Source organism: Heliconius melpomene, chromosome 15 (genome assembly GCF_056956725.1).
Source record: "Heliconius melpomene rosina isolate 202511_hmr_F chromosome 15, ASM5695672v1, whole genome shotgun sequence".
NCBI classification, from domain to species: Eukaryota; Metazoa; Arthropoda; class Insecta; order Lepidoptera; family Nymphalidae; genus Heliconius; species Heliconius melpomene.
Window position 1 is genome coordinate 1,142,012 of NC_140403.1, and position 22,598 is coordinate 1,164,609.

Here is a 22,598-nt window from a genome sequence, read left to right on the forward strand (position 1 = left end):
AATGGTTCTCAAATGGAAATCGAGTGTCAACGCTACGTTTCTAGGTTCGATTCCCATTAAGGGGAAATTATCACATTTAAATTATTATCGTTTCTTTGCTCTGCTAGACAAAGCACAGCGTTGATTTCCGCCACTCAACAAGCAATATCTCAAAAATTACGCATGGGGAACAGAGTATTCTGCCACTCGTTAGTACAGGTGAAGCTATAAAAAAGAACAATGTCTCCTCTCTCTTCTATTCCTTTGCCACAATATTTTTTCTAATGACAATTCTCCCTACAAAGCCTACACCAATTTCGCACAGCACTAAGCAAACGTGTGGCGCCATTCAGCCAGTAAATTAAAAGATAAAAAATCCAACAAAGTACAGCACTAAAAGGCAATCAGGAACGTTATTTCTTTGTTACTTTAACTTTGCTATGCCCCAATTATTTGAATATTCTGTGTAATTTGTTTTTTTTTTATATTTTCATTCGATATGGAGTTTATTTTGATAAGTATTAGTATAATAGCAGTGTCAACGACCGAATGCTATTCAGCCTAAACTAAGGAACATTATTAAAATTTTATATTTAATTAATTTATTATATTTTTCGTCTCTTTTTATATTTATTTTATTATTGTAATAAATAATAGTTATTATTATTTATTATATATCTATACTTCTATACTAATATAATAAAGCGGAAGAATTTGTTTGTTTGTTTGTTTGTTTGTTTGAACGCTAAGATCTCTGGATCTACTGGTCCGATTTACATTTTGTTTTGTATGAAAGCTGCATTCTTCAGACGTGCTATAGGCTATATAACATTACATTACACATATAAACTAATATATTTTAAAGTACTTTCTAATTTGACATGCAATTTATTCTGCCATGTTAATAACAACCGTCGCGTCGCTACGCAACCGTTACCGCGACATTTTAATATTCATCCTTATGAAAATAAATAATATAGTCACTTTTAGCATTTTATCTAGATTGAAATTATAGTTTACTGTATAACATTCTAATAAATAATTAAGGAGATGTCACTGATTCGAAATGACCTAGCCTACGGGCGACACACTATGACCGACGCGAACGGGCAGATGACGTTGACGATTTTATAAATTTTCAAACATTTTCGAACTATAGTTAATTTTTATGTAATTATTTGTTGTTTATAATTTATTTAAACTACACTTTAGTTCTCTTCTTATTTTATATTGCTCGCAAAAAATATTCTATTTAATATAGAAAAATGTTAAGTTATTTAAGCTTATATTTTCTTAATAATTCTATTGTAAACTGAATATAATTTCATAAATATATTTAATAGATATTCTTATAGTTTAAGCAGGCGTAGCCGCGTTCGGGTCCGCTAGTCTTTAATATATGTCTTTAATGGTTGCAACTAAAATCCATTCTGCTAAACAATACTTAACAATTGGTTTGCTTTTTATATCAACTAAAAGGTTCCGATTTAAATCCCAACATTCAATTTCCATTAAAACTTACCATATATTTTTAGATTATAACCTTATTTCATTTCCAGGTATGCCAACCTACGGCCGAACCTTCACGCTGTCCAATGCTGACAACTTCAAAGTGAATTCCCCAGCGAGCGGGGGCGGTAAAGCGGGCGAATATACAAAAGAAGGCGGCTTTTTAGCTTACTATGAGGTGAGTTTTACTTTGTTTTCACTATACCAGAAAGGACTTAGTGTCAACACACTCCGTTCAATATTTTTCGCTATATTACGTTGAAGTATGTAGGTTGGCAGAGCTCAAATGCTCCTACAAGAGCAAGGAAATAAAAAAATCAGACAGAAAGAACCTAGACAGAGTAAGACACAAGAGAATGTTTCTCAGTTTCACCTTAATTAGCAAGAGAGAACATATAATAAATTGACTATAATTATTCCCACAATTAGGATTTCAACCCAAATACTTAGGTCAGTCAGATGTTGTTCCACTGAGCCACGATGGCGTCTAAGCCGTGAAGTCGGCGAATACATAAAAGAGGCTTTCTTGCCTACTACGAAGTGATTTTAATTAAAAATGATTACCACGTTTACTTTGGGATCTGTTTACAAGAATTGAGAACTACTCTTTTTTTTTGTTTTGTTTGGCCGCGGAGGCAATGGCCTCAATTACTCACTCAGGAGTGTGAGTTCGACCCCCACTCCACATTAATTATTATTTATTAATATTTTCATTTTTCCGCTCTGGCATCAAGGCAAAAGTCCAGTGTTGAGTTCACCACTCAACACGCAATGCCTCAAAAAAATCGGCGGAATGCGAAGAACGGAGTGCCTTAACACTTAACACACCTTTATTGTCGAAAAAAATCGTAAATACATTATGTCAACGGAACCACCCCACCTATAGGGGATTACAGGCTGTCTCATAAGAAACTTAGTAACTGACAAGATCTTTAATTTCAAGGTTAAAGACCAAATAAAAGGTCTCTCTTTTTCTTATTTGCAATTTACAAGGCATTTAATGAGTAATAAAATTTATGACACGTTTTATATACGCCTTTAAACCTGATGAAGGCAATTCCCTCGGCCGTAATACTGGGTTTTAAATAACTTAGAGTTCATCGAAACAACTAGAAATATATGTCTAGATTTATTTCTAGGACCTTCTTGTGTTACTATAAGTAAATTGTAGCTGTAGAAGCAACAGGTTGTAGATTCGATTCCCACTCGAGGAAATTAAATATTTAATATTTTCATTTCCTCGCTCTGGTAATGAGGGAATGCGCGTTGAGTTTCTTAGCACTAGATTCTCAGGTTACCTTTGCCTCTAGCGTGAGGTTAAAAAACTTTCAATGACTTACGAAAACTGTATTTTTACAATTATTTTGTTATAATATAACGCTTTCCCTAAATAACAGTAGAAGTTGTAACCACGGCGTTTATTTACGCAATCTACAATTTTATATAGTACTAAAAAAATAACTATAATATTCTATTACAGGTTTGTGAAATCCTAAAGAACGGTGGTACTTATGTATGGGACGACGAAATGAAGGTGCCTTACGCCATCAATGGAGACCAGTGGGTTGGATTCGATGATGAAAAATCTATAAGAAATAAGATGAGGTAAAATTATTATAATTATATATTATTCTTTTAATATAAAAAATAAATAAATATTAAAATATACATATTTACCCTATAAAGTTTAATACTACTATTATCGTGTCTATGATTGCAGTAAAAAATTTAAAATGAACGTCTCGATTACAGTAATTTCGATAGTCGTTAAAGTAACGAAAACATAATTATTTAAATACTAAACTTGACCTATTGACGTAATTACTTGTGTCATGGCCGTTCCTCACTTCCGCATACATACTTATATACATACATATGAGGCCGTGGCACAAGCGCTTAAAATGTGTTTTAACACTAGGTTCCCGGGTTCCCTCTCTTTTGCTATGTGCGGGATACAGCGTGAAGCTAAACAACAAAATATATTAACTAAGTCGGTGTAGTAGTTCCTGAGATTAGCGCGTTGATTCAAACAAAGTGTTACTCTCCGTTCCCATTAAGACACTTTCCGCCAAATTCTGTAGGCATTGTGTATTGAGATGCGGAATTCAACGCCTCACTTTGTCACTTAGCTAAGCTAAGCTTAAACGAAATGAATTCCTCGAGTGGGAATCGAACCCACCTGTCCTGTACAGTATATAATGTAATTATAAATTGTTTTATACTTATACTATATATATTTTTATATTAATATGACAGATGGATCAAGGACAATGGCTTTGGAGGCGCCATGGTGTGGACTGTGGACATGGATGACTTCTCCGGTGACGTTTGTGGTGGAAACGTGAAATACCCACTTATTGGTGCTATGAGGTAAGTTTAAGTTTTAAGTTTGGGTAAACTTGGGTAAAATATTATTATCATAAATATCTACAGATCTACTTTCATAAAAACTATAAATTAATGCAAAAAAGCGCTTTATAATTGAATAGAATAATTTAATAAAAAAATCTCCTTCATCCGACAAGAAACAAAACGATAACTGCCTAATGATATTACTTTCTCTTGCCATTATCAATCCACAAAAAGAGAATAAAACATAATAAAACATCACTTTCATTTTCATCAGAGAAAATAAATAAGTTTGTAGTATAAGCGGGCGAAGCCGCGAGTTGGTCGCTGTGATATATAAATTCACATACACTGACTCCACTCATGGCGCATGGCCATAAAACGCGGCTGGTTGTGGGTTCAATCCCCACCTGGGGAAATGAAATATTTATTTAAATTTATATTTCCAAATCATTACTCTGGTGTCGAGACAAAACGTGGCGTTAAATTCCATCTCTCAACACACAATGCCCTCAGAATTCGACAGAAAGTGGAAAACAGAGTGTTTTAGCACTATTTTCCTCTGCCTACCCTGCTGTGTGCAGAATACAGACTGAAGCTAATTTTATTTAGTTTCCTCATAGTTTTACATACAAACACAAATCGAAACTAAAACAGCGTATCTACAAAGACTTCCTTCAGCCATTGAAAGCGTTTCATCCTAATGCTCGAGTGAGAACAACGAAATGGTCCGTAAACATAACGCTGCGTCGCGTCGTCTACTTAATGGACTGTTCAAATCAAAATTTACTTTTATCACGTGAATTCTTGTTACTGGATTTGTTATTTGGAATATTATTCAAATAACTATTTTTACGGAGAGAATTTAGTGTTCCTCCTTTCTCTATTGTCTACTCAATTTTCAAGATATTGCGCGTTAAGTTGCGGAATTCAACGCCGTTATCATTTTATCAACAGGAAAAAAAATAAATCTTAAGTTTTATTTTTTTATAGATTAAATATAATCTTTACATAATGTTCTATTACTACTATTTATATTACTTTCGTAAGTCTACGTCTTATGTGGGTTCAATCTCAACTCCAGAAAATATATGATAAAAGGCATAAAAATATTTTTTCTTAATATCCAAACAGGGAAGAACTACGTGGAATATCTCGCGGTAAAGACGCTAAAGACGTCGACTGGGTGTCAGTCGCCGGCACGGTGGTCATAGAAGTGACTGAAAAACCTCAACCAATCAAAATCAGCTTGTCTGACGTGCTGTCTAAAGTGAAGAAACCAACGAAGACTTTGGTCATAAAGAACAATAATGCTTTGGCTGTGGATAAGACAAGTAAGTGGTTTTTTTAATATTTAATGGATTTGAACCTCCTTCGATAGTGTAGGATCCTTAAAAAAAATCTACTATCATATCGGCTTTTTAATTAAAAAATTAAGTAGATAAAAAAAACCATCACATCCGCAAATTAATCTACCATTGAATAATTAAAAGTAAAAGTCATCCATTATAAAATTAAGCAACAATATAAAAAATATTCTAAGTTCATAATATTCCTATAAATATGTATAATATTATTATCTATTATTATACAAAACTTTCGCAAAAATTTTTTCAACACCAATTATGTTTCATACTTTACTTATATTCAAAACATTTACTTTTATTTTCTACACTTTCTAACTTAAATGGCTATTATGTTCCCATGTGCGAAATTATGAGCTATTCTGCAAAATGCTTTGGAAGTTTCTCGAACACACGTTTGTTATAAAATATATGTAGTAGGTATATTATAATAATTATTGTAAAAACATTCGTTTATTATTTAAATTTAAATCTTCTAAGTCGGTCTTAATTGTTGAAGTTAATAAGTAGCAAATTGATTATATGTTATAGGTAGAGGGAACCTGGGAACCTAGATCTAAGAAATATACGGTTATGTCAAATTTATATCAGCTCTTCAACTCACAGATATACTCATAATACAATTTAACATTTACTTAGTATATAATACATGAATATAAAGACTAGTGTTACTATACAAAATTTGTACCTACACTCACCTTATACTAACTAACATCTGCTACAAACTCCCGTTTCATAAATTTACATTTCACACGACCTGAAAACACAAGGGCTGTGTACATGACACTAAAAGCTACCAATCTTAAAAGGAGTACCACAAGGGTCATTTTTAGGTGCTCTTGTTCTCCTTCTAGTCGTGAATGGGTTCGAACGACGAAAGCCTGCGACATAGTTACTAAAACTTTCAGACATCGAGTGCTTTTACGGTCGAGCTTCTAACAACCAGAATTTTGAGACACAGCAAATGGACGATAATGTTAGATTTTGTATAAACGTATAAGGGTCGCTAGGGTCTCCATTGTTTGGACGGTTTCGGCATCTTTTATGGGGATCGTGATTTAGGCTTACGATTTTTATGACGTTAAACGACAATCTGTGGAAGTGTGCGCAAGTTTTACAGTTTTTTTTTAGAGAGCAGAAGTGATTATAATATACCTTTATTTTGTAAAAGTTAACTCTAGTGCACTGTTAAGTATTTATTAGATATAATTAATAATATATAAAAAAAGTCATATTAGTATTTTATATCATAAAATAATGGCTCTTGTAATATGGTAAATTAATAATTCACAATATTATTATTTTCATTTGCCCTCTCTAGTCCACAAACAAAAAATTATTTAACTTGTAATATCTCGAAAAAATAGAAAAACGTACCTTAACGCTAGATTCCCTTTGGCTTCAAGCGATAAATGGTAAATATGCTCTATTATTATTTAAATAAGGACAAGAACTGAAGTATCTATCTACATTATTAAACTAGAATTAATCTTAATCTTCAAAGTTTCCAGGTTTAAATCTAGAAATCTTAAATATTAATTTAATAAAGAAACAACGATCAGATGATCGTTTTCAATGATTGATGGAATTTAATATCAAACGTTTTCCACTGTTGTAGCTAAGATTGATTCCTTTAATATATAAAAACTAATATTACATTTTTGTCATTTGTTAGAAATGACATGTCAGCCAGCAGGGAAGCAGGGAATATTGTTTAAATTTAGATTTTAGTGTTTAAATTTCAATAATTCGGAATATAAAGTTATTTTTTAGCTGTATTCTGTATATCAAACGGAAGGCAGAGAGATTCTGGGAACCTAACCTATGGGCAATTACAGAAACATTGCGTTTTGTGTTTCGAAACTGAACACCTCACTTCGTCTTTATACTATAGTAAGCAAGAGAAGATAACTGATTCCCCCGAGTGGGAATAGAATTTACAACTGGTAATTGCAAATTACAAAAAAATAATCAAAATATTTATTATTATAATAATGGATACCCCAAATCCGAAAACGAACCCCCACCAATATGTAAATTCAATAATATCCTATACATAATATTGAACATAAACAACAATACAACTCGCACCCAGCAAAGTGGAACAGAGTTATTAAATCGCCTGCACGATCCAGTGCTTTGTATTTGCCTATACATTTTATATAATGGAGACCTTTCCTAATGAGGCTTAGAGGTTCTAACAATAGTGATTGTTATTCTTTTATCGTTTTGTTATCACGAGAATTAATATTTTTGCAGTCGGTTGAGGCCAGTCGTGGCGCAGGGGCACGAGCGTGAGACTGTAAACGTGACAAGTTGTGGGTTCTATTCCCATTCGGGAAAAATAAATATTTAATATTTTCATTTCTTCGCTCTGGTGTCGAGTTAAAGCACGGCGTTAAGTTCCTCCATGTAACACGCAATGCCTTCAGAATTCATATATCCTGCGGGATACAACATGAAGCAAAAAAAAAAAAACTCTTTCAGACAGTAACTACTCACATTAAAATTTCAATAATACAATAATGGTTGAAGAAACTTAGGTTCGCTAGCAAATGATAACCTTAGCTGTTTCATAAACTTATGAACTTTGACCTATAGGTCTAATGGTTAATTACTATCGTAGGTCGTGAGTTTGATCCTCAAGAAGATTTGTATAATGAATATTTAATATTATTTATGTCTATCTAGATAGTTTATCCTATATATTGTACATTATACTGAAAGAACATGACTCAATAAATAATAATATTCAAAATGTAAAGGGTAAAATATATATTTTTTATTTTTGCCCATACCTACTCCTCAATAACAAATTAAACAAAAGGAATCTAGTGTTAAGACACTCTGTATCCTACTTTTCACTGAATTTTTCATGGCATTGCTCGTTGAGTGGAGGAACTTAACTCCGAGCTTTTTGCCTTGGTGCCAGAGCGAAAGACTAAAAAAAAAATTTTCATTCCTCGAGTGGGGATCGAACCCACAATCAACCTTGTACTCCTGCGCCCAAACAGCCACACAATAATACAAAATGGAACACCAAAACGTAATACCAACCTATAAATTTTAATACCCAAAATGAATGTTTCGAAATATTCCAGCAGGATTACAGCCGTTACGTAGACGCGATCTGTAATCCTCTTAACTGAATCGCTTAGCCGTCGAAGCCTCTATTTCAGGATGTTGTAATAAAATTGATATAAATATTGAGGACTTTTCATTAACTTTAAGCTTAACTTATAAATGATAAATGTTATTTATCTATACTAATATAATAAAGCGGAAGAGTTTGTTTGTTTGTTTGTTTGTTTGTTTGTTTGTTTGTTTGTTTGTTTGTTTGTTTGTTTGTTTGTTTGTTTGTTTGAACGCTAAGATCTCTGGATCTACTGGATCGATTTACTTTGTTTTTGTTTTGTATGAAAGATGCATTCTTCAGAAGTGCTATAGGCTATATAATATTACATTACACATGTATACTAATAAATTAAAATACTTTCTAATTTGACATGCAATTTATTCTGCCATGTTAATAACAACCGTCGTCGCTACGCGACCGCGTTCGTTACCGCGTCATTTTGATATTCATCCTTATGAAAATAAATATAATAATCACTTTTAGCATTTCATCTAGATTGAAATTATATTTCTATAGAAATTATATTCTTATAATTCAAGCAGGCGTAGCCGCGTCCGGGTCCACGAGTAAGTTTATAAATAGAATATTGGATAAAAACGCGGCGTTAAGTTGCGCCAGTCAGCACTTAATATTTCTATGATTACATGAAAAGATATCAGAAAAGGGCCACAAGGGCACAGAAAGTAAATCCATACTGTATTTCAAAACTAAATAAAAAACTTATAACTATCAAAAATTTCATATAAATTTAAACTGTACCATAAGGCTGTTATAAAATATGATATCTCTGGAGTATCATTAGCGCCACAGCCTTGCATTCACTTCAGTAATTTCACCATTGTAGAGACCACAGCTGGTTCTGTTTTATCAGTTATTTAAAATTGTATATTATTTCTGATTATTACCGTAGACAATAAATATAACGAGCTCGTAAATGATGTCGAATGAAAAGAAAGAAAAATAAATTAAAACTTTTAAAAGAAATACAACAATAACTTTCTATACTTAGTTTATTTGTCTGTCTTGTTTTTTAACAATATATATAAAGGGAATACATAAAATATTTAGAAACGTATTTTTTTTAAATGGTTTTCAAATGACGCAGTTTCGAATCTCACTATAGAAAAATCTAAATATTTTCCCTTCTTTATCGTGTAAATAAATTATTTAAATAAAAAAAATGAGGAAATGTTTGAATTCTACACATCCGTAGATATTGGCTATTACGTACGGATTTTTCATGAACTTGCATTATCACTAAGGAAAATTCAAATTTTCCTTACAAAGTTCCCACCATCTTCATAAAAGTCACCATATATTACTGATTGAAATACTTAATACTTCAATTTCCTCTAGTAACAAGGTAAAACTCCGCGTTGAGTTTTGCTACTCAACCCGCCATGCCTCCAGAATTAAATTCATGATAATCTAAAAAAAAAATCAAACCAATAACCATTTACCATTTTTTTGTTTCCAGAACGCGATCCTCAAATTCTCTGCTATCTAACTTCATGGTCATCAAAACGCCCCAGCTCCGGCCGCTTCATGCCCGAGAACGTAGATCCTAGCTTGTGCACCCACGTGATCTACGCCTTCGCCACTCTGAAAGACCACAAATTGGCAGAGGGAGAAGAAAAAGACGCGGATATGTACGATAAAGTGGTAGCTTTGAGAGAGAAGAATCCTAATTTAAAAGTAAGTAGAATATATATATATATTTATAGCAGCAGGATAAATAGAGGGAAGTTAGTGAAATACACTACGTTCCCCACTTTCCGTCGAATGAGGCATTGTACGTTGAGTGGCGAAACTTAATGCCGGGCTTTGTTTTGTTACCAGAGAGGGAAAAAGTAATATTATTCTTTCTCAAGTGAGATACGAATCTAGAACCGTTGCATTTACAGTCTGATGTTTTGCCATACGCTACGACCGCTTCAATACATTTTATAATCCTTAATTGAAAGTAAAAATTAATGAGGCAATCGTGGCGCAGCGGGGCATTGACGGAGAGTAAAAGCGATGATTGTGAGCTTGGTATCAAATCGGCTAAATAAATTCATCATTCAGATAAGACATTGCGGCTTTTAGTTACGCCATTCTAAATGCACTGTCTAAAATTCGGATGCAAAGCTCCCACCAAGATGTAAAAGAGACCGACGTGGTGTATTCACACTCACCTTCACGCTGTATCCCGCACACAGCAGGGTAGGCAGAGGGAACCTAGGGTTAAGACACTCCGTTCTGCAGAAAGTGCAGAACGGTGAATACTCCGTGAGATTAAAATATATTTATTTCCTCTGGATGCTTAAAAACAAAAACGCAGCAGCATGGGAAATGGAGAGCCTTAACGCTAGGTTCCCTATTATAGCAAGGTAGACAAAGGGAAACTAGCGTGATATAGCGTGAAGCTAATTAAAAAAAAAACTTTAATCATATACTGATATTTTCTATAAATTACATTATTTTCTTTCAATAAAACCAATTGGCATTACAAACAAAGAGTGAATGTTAATTAAAACTTACGTCGACAGCTCTCATACAAAATAGAAACATTTTTAATTAAAGTAGTAATATTAGCTCGATCCTTTATTCTCGGCTATTGGAATGATCAACTAGTATTGGATCTTTTATTCACTTTATTTTTAAAGGTATTTGTTGTTTTGAAAAAAAAATTTTAGCCTTTTGGTACGGTAATGATGTGTCTGACTAAAAGTAAGTCGTAGTGTAGGTTCAAACATTGAATATCATCAATTTTTTTCCCCATTTAGCAAAGCAGGCAGAGGGAACCTGGGACCTCAAAGTTACGTGCTATATTTTGAAAATGGTAAAATAACGTTATGCCTCGACACTAGGTACTCCCTACCATAAAAAACGTGCCTGCTGAAAAGATATCTCTACAAAATTTGAGCAAAAATCCCAATATATTTTAACATAAATATATATTGGTTCTCGAGATAAATATGAGGGTAATACAATTTCATGCCAGACAGATTGGCACTTGAAGCATCTCTAGAAGTTACGAAAGTTATTATCTAGACAATAGCATAGCGGGTTTATTTGTTTTTTTTTATTACGCTTTCACGGTTTATCCCGTGTAGCGGGTTAGGAATAGAGATCCTAGTAGTAAGACACTCTGTTCTTCACTTTGTGGGGCCATGCACTGCATTTTCAATTTTTAAGAATTTTCCTTTATGTATAATACTTTTGATACTTGTTGGTTCACGGTAATTTTTTTCACTCTCGTATCTATCTCTCAACACTCGTATTTATTGATTATGTTAACTTAGAAGCTTATTTTTTTCTGTACTCCAAGTCCGCGTAGACCTAGAAATTTGATACTAATTTTATCTTGATATCGATCTTGAAATAAATAATATTGACAGATGGACAGACCGCCATCCAGACAAATGAACAACAAAATTATTCAATAAGGTTTCCGTTTTTTCTTTTAAGATGTAAAGATATTATATATATGGAGAACAGTGGTAAAAACAACACACATAGGAATTATCCTTTAGTAGGATATAATAGCCTTAATTTTCAACAAATTGACCCAAATTCGAACCTACTTCACAGGTTCTTCTCGCAATAGGAGGCTGGGCGTTCGGCTCGACGCCGTTCAAGGAGCTCACGTCCAACGTGTTCCGCATGAATCAGTTCGTCTACGAGGCGATAGAGTTCCTTAGAGACTATCAGTTCAACGGTCTGGATATTGATTGGGAATATCCTAGGTAAGTTTTTCTTGTATTATTACTGGAATTATCTAGTTATTATAACTGAATACTTGTTATATACTATTATTATATACTTACCTTACTTACTTTATCATAATACATAGAAAAGTTAAAAAAAATATGTATTAAGATTCGAGGCCGGTCGTGGCGCGTGTGACTATAAGCACGACAGGTTTTCGGGTCGTTTCTCGTATAAACAGTAACAGTAACAGCCTGTATATAGAAATAAACATTATAATATGAAAAACATACTAATACTACATAATACTTTAAAAAAATTGCTCCACATATGAAAATTATGACATTTTTTTTCCACAGAAAGTGCCAACACGTTTTTTCCATTTTCTAAACTCGTAGTAAAATTTCACTTAGCTTTGTGAGGTGTTGCCGTTAAGCCACTATTACCGCCTATAAACATATTTTGCGTTCATTCCTTTAGGATTTTGGCTTTTTTCTCTTCTTTTGTGTAATAGCGGCTTCTTTTGTGGTTTTTTTATGATGAGAAGAAGCTTATTTTTTTTAAATGATGAGCGATTGTTAGCGTCAATAACAAAAAAATGTTTATTCAAAACATTCAGGCTTAGTTATAATTTAATAAAAATTATACAAGTGTGTTTAGTAGTATAAAATATAATGTATAAGGAATCTAATATGAAAAAAAAACTTACCTTTAAGAATTTTAATTATTTGTTAATTTAGTTTCTGTATATATCAAACTAACATTTTCAATAGGGGAGCAGACGACCGTGCGGCATTCGTGTCTCTTCTCAAGGAACTGCGTCTGGCTTTCGAAGGGGAAGCTAAGACCTCTGGACAGCCCCGCCTTTTGCTGTCTGCAGCCGTACCGGCATCGTTCGAGGCCATCGCCGCGGGCTACGATGTACCTGAAATATCTAAATATTTGGTAAGTTATGAAGAAATATGATAAATACTATATTTATTTGAAGCAACAGTCGAGGCAAATCGCGGCGTTAAATTCCGCCACTAAACACGTAAAACCTCTTTAATTCGGCGGAAAGTGGTGAACGGAAGTGATTTCAATTCAATTAATATCAATTGCAGGATATCTGCCAGTCTATCTATAAATATAATAACCAATTTAATTATTATTATCTATTATTAATATGAATTATTTGTCTACAGGACTATATTAACGTAATGACATACGATTTCCACGGCCAGTGGGAGAGGCAGGTCGGTCACAACAGTCCCCTGTTCCCACTTGAAAGTGCTACCAGCTACCAAAAGAAGTTGACTGTTGTAAGTATTATTTGTCAATTTTATTAAATTTTGAGTATACTCAACAGATTATGGGTTCGATTCCCACTCGAGGAAATATAATATTGAATATTGCCCTGTTAACTAGACAAAGCTCGGCGTTGATTTATGCCGTGAGCACTTAATACGCAATAATTGCAGAATTCGGCGGAAAGTGGCAAGCGGAAGTGTTTTAACACTAGCTTCCCAGGCTACCTCTGCCTACCTTGCTATGTACGGAACACAGCTTGAAGCTAAAAATGTTGCTGAACTTAAAATCAATTAAATATATATCGTCCTTTCCTAACATCATAAATTTAACGCACGCAAAAACTACTGAACGAATTTAGATGAAACTTTACAATACTATAGCTTTTAAATCAGAATAACATATACACTACAAATTATGTAAATATTTTGTATAAATTGGTTATAATATAACAATAAATTAAGACGAATTACGATATCATAAGTACATTGTAAAAGCAGTTCCTATAAGAATCAATAGTTCGTGAAGTATGCGGTCGAAAGTAACAAGTAAAAACAACTCAACATTTAATAGCCCGGGTGAACTTTTTATCAGCTCTCTTGAACCTACAGTCTACATACTTTAGGGGAAATTTTGTTACAAAGCTTACTTTACATTTTTAATATTCTTTTATTTTTTATTATTATTTATTATCTGTGCCTTTTCTGTCAAATAATTAAAAAAATTAAAAGGTTATTAGTAGTGTAGTTGTAAAGTGTTTAACAGTTACAGTGTTTTGGAGTTCTAATCTGTAGTTAGTGAATGTTAAAAATAGACATGTTTCCAATTGTCTTATAAAAGTAAGGTTAAGCTCCGTAATTAATTAAGTTTTTATGCCTCTTAAAAATATTATCCAAACTTTCTAGTCAGTACGGTGTTGAGTTGTTTATATTTATTTTTTAGTTATTTTTTATCATTACGCATTCTAATCTGTAACCAACTCAAGTAGTCAATACAGTGGTTTGTCACTATATTTTTTGCAATACACAAAAAACTTTTTAAATTAAAACAATAAAAAATATGAATAATTAAACACTGTCAGTATTTCATTCAACATTTCCTTACGAAACTTTCATTTTTTTACGATCCGACTTGAGAGTCGTTATACAAAGTTGCCACTACCATTATCTGAGTTATCGTTTATATTGTATAGAACTTTGGAAACTTTGGTGAGAAAAGCTTAACGTTTTAAAAGTTACGTGTTTTTTTAGTACCTAATATGGATGTCGATTTAAGTTTTCATCCCTTATTCTTTTTATATGTGTATTACTTCTAGTTCTGACAATATAAAACAATGTGCTCATTAATCTATAGAGCTACATAGGCTGTTGTTTATTTTCGAGATATTGCGTGTTGGGAGACGGTACTCAACACCGCACTTTGACAGACACTTTGGAAGTCAAATAATTCTTAAGAGTATCCCGAAAGTGAAACATCCCGTTTAGTTCTAACATTTTTTATAATAATAATAATAATAATGAAATATTCATCAATAATAATAAAAATAAATATTTCATTTGTATATTTAATATAACTTAAAATTCTCTTTCCAGGACTACTCAGCCCGTGAATGGGTGAGACAAGGCGCGCCCAAAGAGAAACTGATGATCGGTATGCCGACGTACGGCAGGTCGTTCACTTTGATCAATGAAACGCAATTCGATATTGGAGCTCCGGCATCGGGTGGTGGTGAGTGTTTGCTTCACGCCGAATCCCGCATATAACAGAACCGTGCTACCGGCAGACGAAACCTAGTGATTAAACACTCTGTTTCTTATATATCGTTCATTTTTCGAAGGGCAAAGGAAGTTTTCTAAAATACAATAGTGAAACCTACATTTCAATCGGTTGACCTGTTACCGAGATTAGCGTGAACAAAAACACAGGCAAACTGGCAAACTGTTTATAAATCATTGTTTTGGTTTCTTTTACATTGATAAATGCCTCCAATAACAGGTCTTCTCCTATATCTTCCATGTACAGACAGCGATCAGTTAAAATGTAATATATATACTCGTATATAATTATGTATAGATTATAACAATTTGTCAAACTTCTTTAACAAGCATACAGTTAGATATATTACTAAACCAACGAAGTTGGTGTCCGAATATACTATATTGCATTTCACAACGACTAACTTTAAGCCTAAACTAACCAGTTGTTAAAATAACTGGAAAATTTAACTTTAGTTAGTTAAAGTTCTAAATACGAATTTACTGTCTGTTAAAAGTTAACAGTTTGGATATTAAGAGGAATGTGTGTTTGTTGTTATCCAACACTCGTAAATAACTACAAAATAAAATTATACGTTTATAATTTACACCATATTTTTTTTATGTAAACGCAAAAATTCTATTTATATTCACTTTTAAAAATATTAAATTTAAAATCTAAATGATTATATCATCATGGGAATGAATTATTTAATATTTTAATTTTTTCACTCTGGTACTTACGCAAAGTGCAACACACAATGCTTCGAGAATTTAGCGGAACTGGAGAACAGTGTCTTAAGCGGGATAGAGCGTGAAAAAAAAATGTCTCAACTCATAAAACATATCAAGTTTCTCTCACGCATGGCAATGTCGAAATATCACTTTCAGCTCAAAATTGAGAGATTTAGTGTTGAGTGGCGGAAGTTAACACCGTGCTTTGTCTTAACAAAATACCGATTGACTATTGAACCCACTACCATCACGTCCACCTCAAGGTATAAGTGATATTAATTCTATCACTACACCTCAAATAAACATAATTGAATGTAAAAACGAGAATGAACTGATTTTAAATACTTCCTGAAATTAAATAGTACAAAATATGTAAGAGAATGCAAATCTTAAAATAAAATTGAAACAGACGAAAATTTGATATCGAATATTTCAATACAGTTTTAGGCTTCAGTATTTCGGCGACCGTTATTTGAATTTTTCATACATTCACACTGTATGGATGTATGTACGGTATATACATTTCAGTTGGAACATATGGCACCTACAGTGAAAATTAAGAGTTACGTTAGTTTTTGCCAAAAAATATGTTACGACTTTTGTGCTGTGGAAGAGTTTAGATTTTTTATTTTACAAGTTGCAATGTTAGAAAAGTTAAAATAATATAATTTAAACAAAAAAAATATTAAATTTTTGGCGTAATTCTGCGGCGTAGAGGTCCGTTATTCAACGCGTTGTCTCGAAAATAGGGCGGTGCGTGCATTCGTAGATTTTTTTGTATTTCCTTGGTGTAGTAAGACAAATTACGTTGAGTTACGCCACTAATGGCTCTAAACGCATTGTTTTAAAGTTGGGCTGAAAGTTCACATGCCACTGACTCAAAAGGTCTACTATATAATTTTGTAATTCCAGGTCAATCAGGTCGTTACACAAACGAAGCTGGCTTCATGTCCTACTATGAAATATGCGATTTCCTTCGCGAAGACAACACCACGCTAGTATGGGACAATGAACAAATGGTGCCTTTCGCGTATAGAGACGACCAGTGGGTGGGCTTTGATGATGAACGATCTTTAAAAACTAAGGTATGTAATATATACATACATAGTATAATTTGGTAATGTATTTCAGTTTAAACTTCTTAATAAGGATTCTTAGCATCTTAAGTCTGCAAATGTGGTTTACAATATTTTTTTTTGGGAAAATCTCTAGTACAGTTATTTTAAAATACAAACAAATTTTACATTCATTATAAAATACGAATTTATTTTTTATTCCAGATGACCTGGCTCAAGGAAGAAGGTTTCGGTGGAATCATGGTCTGGTCTGTAGACATGGATGACTTCAGAGGTTCCTGCGGCACCGGGAAGTTCCCTCTTTTATCTGCTATGAAACAAGAATTGGGTGATTATAGAGTTAGACTGGAATACGATGGCCCTTACGAATCTAATGTGCCCAATGGACAGTATACTACTAAAAATCGTGAGTATTAAGATTTTTTTTCGGGTTTTCCTTATACAGAAAGATGTGGATCTAAAATTGTATGTAAAATTGGAACCTAGTGTTAGATTCCCTCCGCCTGCACTGCTGTAAGCTGATTTGTGCCTAACTTGTCACATACGTCAGATGTACAGTAATATAAATATTATGTTATTATTATTTCTTCGTTCTGGTGTCGAAGCAAAGCGCGAGGTTAAGTTCCCCCACTCAACATATAAAGCCTCCAGAATGACATATAAACATAGTATATAGATATATACGTACATATGTATATGAATTCATATTTTGAATAAATTTGTATATAAACTATGCCCACAATTTTCAACCAAGCAATTGCAATGCAAATATTTCAATTTAACTTTAGCAATTCAAAACAGAATCTGTCACTATCGAAACTACCAATCTACGAGTGAAACACGTATACACTACCAATAACAATAAACATAGCACACAAGTAGCCATAGCAGGCACATAGCCCTATAACCTAACAAGCAGTCTAGTAATTTAGGCACGAAATACAAGCACTAAAATTCAAAATTCAATCGTCAAAGCCCACGAATACCCGTTATTAGGCATCAGTGTTCAATTTGCGGAACAATTCCAAATATGCCGACATAAAGGAATTTTGAGCAGAATTTTGATACCGATTTTACATATTTTTATCTTGATTATTAGGTTGCTTTAAAATTTACATCCGGATAATTAAAAGTGTTTGAAAACTTGAGTATAAGAATGTGATTAGTTTTATTGATTCAAGATTTTCTATGCTCTACGGCGTGGTTTTCAAGATAAATATATACATATAATTGCCGATTTTTACTACTAAAAAAAACAGCAGAGTAAAGCTCAAAATTACTTTGTAGCATTATCACTATCCTTCTCCACTATTCACCTATATAAAGACATTACTCGTAGAGAACAAACAGAAAAGTACATTTTTCTCAATTAATCCAAAATTATACTTACAAGCATTTTAAAATAAAATCAAATCACATTCTTGAAAAATACTAAAATTCCTCAAAAAAAATTCCAGCAAACGAGGTAACATGCGAAGAGGAAGACGGCCACATATCCTACCACCCTGACAAAGCGGACTGCACCATGTACTATATGTGCGAAGGTGAAAGGAAGCACCACATGCCCTGCCCACAGAATTTGGTGTTCAATCCCAATGAGAATGTATGCGATTGGCCCGAGAACGTAGAGAGCTGTGCCCACCACACCCAAGCGCCTGCTAGAAGATAGGCGTGAATTGTAATGTTTGTAATAATATTGTTCTTTTCTTTTGTATTGTACTTCAGGTGTTAGAATGTAGAGCCATTTTGAATAAAAAAAATATACGATTTGAATTTTTTAAGTATTTTATACTTTTTGATGTCAGTCTAGAATTTGTTTTTTTTTTGGTTAAATATTAAAATTGTTGAATTTATTATCATAACAAAGTAATACCACATATTTTGTTTATAAATTATTTAATTTCAAACACTGTTACATATTATCTAGAATGAATTAGATGATAATAATCGACAATATATATTTTCATACTGACGTAAAAATGAACGTAAAAAAACGACACCTAATAAAAATGCGAAATAGAACAAAAATGAATGAAATAATAGTTTTTCATTAATTTAAATTTGCTAACTTATTATAATTAAATTTCTATACATCTTAATAAAAAAGGCCGACTTAGCCACAAATACAGTTAGCCGTTTAGAAAATATTATAAAAAGAATATTATTATCCAATTCTTCTCCAATATGTAACAGCGCTACATAATATTTCATTCCAATACACTTGTAGTCTAAATCAAACCCGTAATATTTATTGGTCTTTTCGATCAAATCAAAGGGTTCGTGTGATATAATGTAAATCTCTCTTTATTCTCTATTATTGTAGTTATTATTATTTAGATATTTTATTAGACGTTTGTGACTAAGTTGATAATTCAAAAGTTTTAATATGTAAATTATAAACTATTATATAGAACATTTTACATTGATGAATTTAAATATAATCAAAAATATATTTACTATACTTTAGCTGCAATAATTAGTTAAGTTTAAAATTATTCATTTTCATCATTTTGATCTTATTTGTTAGCTTTCTATGAAATTGTCAACTTATTCACATTTATATATAGATAGTTAGACAAGTGTAAATTAGAATTTATAATTTATTTTCTATAGAAATTTCTCTATACACATGAATATATATTTAAATTGACACTTTTATAATACTGCCATTTTTATATTTTTTTTATAAAAAAAAACAATATTAGATGTAGTTTGGTCTAATTAACATTATAGGCAGTTAGTTTTCCCAAAGGCACACAATATAATGGTGTTTTTTAAGTATCAAGAAATATATTTAAAAAAACAACAATACTATTTACAATAAACACATATATTTTTTTAAAAAATATGGTATAAAACTATTATTAAAATATTTTTAGAATGATTAAATTTCCATGGTTTTCTGTTCTGGTTTTTTAAATTATCAAACGATCAAATCAAAGTTAAACAAATATATAAGGCAATTATCAAAACATATGAACTTTTAATAATGTGGGACTCAAATGTCATTGAAAGTTTCGTTTTCAAAACTTTTAATTATACACTAAATTATTATAATGAAATTAATAATTTTTATATGTATATATTTTCGCCATATTGTGTGCCTTTGTGATTATATTTATTAGATATAATTATAGTATCAAGATTTTTACAACGAATACTCAATCAGCGACTCCACTGCCCACAGTAGTCTCACTGTCCTCGCTGTTGGACAGTTACAAAATTAACAATATTAGAATTACAATATAAATATTGTTCTAAGTAGAAAATTAGATGTAAGATTTTGTAAATATTGTATCTAGATACAAAAAGATGTAATGTAAGAGTATTATTAAAAAAAAGTGTAAAATTATAGTTTTTATTTTTTTTATTTTACCCTACTAACTTTAGTAATATTTATAAGTTTTATTGTATTTAATTTTTAAAAGGGTACCCTCTCACCTAATATTGTTCTTGTTAATAAAAAAGTCGTGGGACTGGCTAAAAGGCATAGGTTCAAATCTTGCTTCTAAAAAAAAAGAAAACAATAGCTGGAATAGTTTTACTCGTTACCAGAGTGAGGAAATGAAAATTAAATATTTACTTTCCTCAAGTGGGAATCGAACCCACAATCTGTTGCGCTTACAGTCTTTTGCATTAACAGTATTAATACCCAATATTATTTAAAAAATAATCTAAGCGAAAATCAATTCTATTTTCTAAAAAAACAAAAGCGTTTTCTTACCAGTTTCCCATTTAGAACTCGGGTTAAAGAAAAAATCTTTACATTTGTAAAGATTCTAGAGTGATTGTGCGATTTGCTTCGGGGACTTCCTTGAACTACTTTTTCCATATTCTTTGTTTATTTATTTTTTCTATTATATATCCTGTCTGCCAGTGACTGTAAACGTGGTAGGTTGTGGGTTCGATTCCCACTCGAGTTCCGCCAATCAACACGCAATACCTCCAGAATTCGGCGGAAAATGGGTAACGGAATTAGCACTAGGCTCCCTCTGCAACTCTATTAAATGTGAGATTCCTTGGAATTTTTCATTAATAAAATAATGCAGGGTGTAAAGATTCACGACACAAAACACAATAAGTCTAAATTGGGGAAAAAACTGTTTTAACAGCAAGTTCTCTATCTTCCTTTATATGAGAGAAATTTGTCACCAAAAAAAAGCAATATCCTATATAAGGAAACCAAAGCATTTTCTCACCAATATTCCATACAGAATGTTTGTAATAGAAAAGAACATATCCATTTGTAAAGCTGTTCCAAAGTTTCGTCGTTTCGCGGTTGCGAACAAACTTGTATGTTCTGAATATACAAAATAGGACCGCGATCGCGGCGCACTTCCGCCAAGTGATTGTGCAATTTCTTTCCGGGACTTCCCCGAGACAAACTTTTTGATGATAGATTTGTTATATAGTATTGTTTTTAACTTCAGAACATAGATAGAAGACTCCCGTTTATAGAACGGTAAGCAGAGGGACCCTAGACTAGCTATAAACAATTCTAGAATATTCCAACTCATATCTTTCGAGTAAAATTTTCTATGAACAGGTATTCTTACGAGCTTTGGTGTGATCTTTGCTAACTAGCCAAAGATTTTCTTTAGCTAACACACAATTTAATGCAACCTGAATAAGTCTATTCATTCCGAAATATTTTTCACCAGAAATATTTCAGTATTTTCTAGTGCAATCTAAAATAACTTCTACTATAAAGGGGATAAAGTTGGAAATATCTTGGCACTTTTGGTGTATAATATAAAGGCACAAAATCCCAGGCTGATTCCATTAGCAGTATTGTTTAGTTGAGGATTGTTTGCTATCGCTGTATTCGTACCGGTGTTTGTATATACTAGTAATTATGAGGATTTCTGATACCTCACGTATTGTGTTCAATGTATAATACTGTTGTGGATTCGATTCCCATTATAGGGACGCTGTTGTGGCACAGTTGGGAGCAGCACATTCCAGCTGTAGCTCTCATATAACACTGTGGGCAGTAGGACCTTAAGACATAGTGTTTTGAGTGACAAATCATTATAAACTGATGATTATAAAATCATTCTTCCAAATGGAGATTAAACAACAATTTCAACCTAGCTTAATGATAACAAATGGCTTAGTGTCCAGACCACCAGCTTCAACGGTTTCCAAAAGCCGCGGTTTCAAATCCCACTACTTTTCATTTTTTATAACTTTTCTAAAAAAGTTCTACAGTCAAGACACTTCGGCTCTACTCACCGCCCAAGTTTTAAGACTGGTGGAGGAGGAAATCGAACCTTCGGTGCCTTTACAGACAGATGCTGGGTCACGACGGCGTCATATATTATAATGGAAATATCTTAAACAATATCATGCTAAAGAATAAGCAATGAATATCACACTATACTCAAGCACTTAAGACTCCTCGTCATATTACCCAAAATATACAAGCAAAATTATACCCTATTTTATTAAAAATAAGATTGAACTTGCTTTAATTATAAATAACAATGCTTCTCAAATTCATATAATGGAATAAGGATATGAGTTTTGCAAAGAATCTAATATACGCATCCTATTTCTTAGCCATTTTCCTGTTGTTTTTAAGTTTTATATGATAAAAAGCTTCTATTTGTCATAAAAAGTTTTCGGAGAACAGTTCAACAGAGAAATATTCAAATACAGGTAAAATAAATTAAAAATAAATCGTAGTCCTTCTGCCCTCCAGTTAAATTTGGGA

At 32.4% G+C, this 22,598-nt stretch overlaps 1 protein-coding gene across 1 annotated transcript in view; it reads left to right on the forward strand.

The window, feature by feature from the left end:
- The window catches only part of Cht7 (chitinase 7), a 74,201-nt gene extending 53,965 nt beyond the window's left edge, over window positions 1–20,236 (forward strand). The window contains exons 8-19 of the mRNA XM_085198093.1: window positions 1,539–1,666; window positions 2,969–3,093; window positions 3,745–3,858; window positions 4,972–5,171; window positions 9,815–10,032; window positions 11,914–12,068; window positions 12,804–12,975; window positions 13,215–13,331; window positions 14,910–15,045; window positions 16,719–16,891; window positions 17,087–17,288; window positions 18,340–20,236. Of these exons, the coding sequence (XP_085054219.1) occupies window positions 1,539–1,666; window positions 2,969–3,093; window positions 3,745–3,858; window positions 4,972–5,171; window positions 9,815–10,032; window positions 11,914–12,068; window positions 12,804–12,975; window positions 13,215–13,331; window positions 14,910–15,045; window positions 16,719–16,891; window positions 17,087–17,288; window positions 18,340–18,551 (1,952 nt within the window). The 3' untranslated portion in view covers window positions 18,552–20,236. The remainder of the gene's footprint in view (window positions 1–1,538; window positions 1,667–2,968; window positions 3,094–3,744; window positions 3,859–4,971; window positions 5,172–9,814; window positions 10,033–11,913; window positions 12,069–12,803; window positions 12,976–13,214; window positions 13,332–14,909; window positions 15,046–16,718; window positions 16,892–17,086; window positions 17,289–18,339) is intronic.
- Window positions 20,237–22,598: the final 2,362 nt, after the last annotated feature.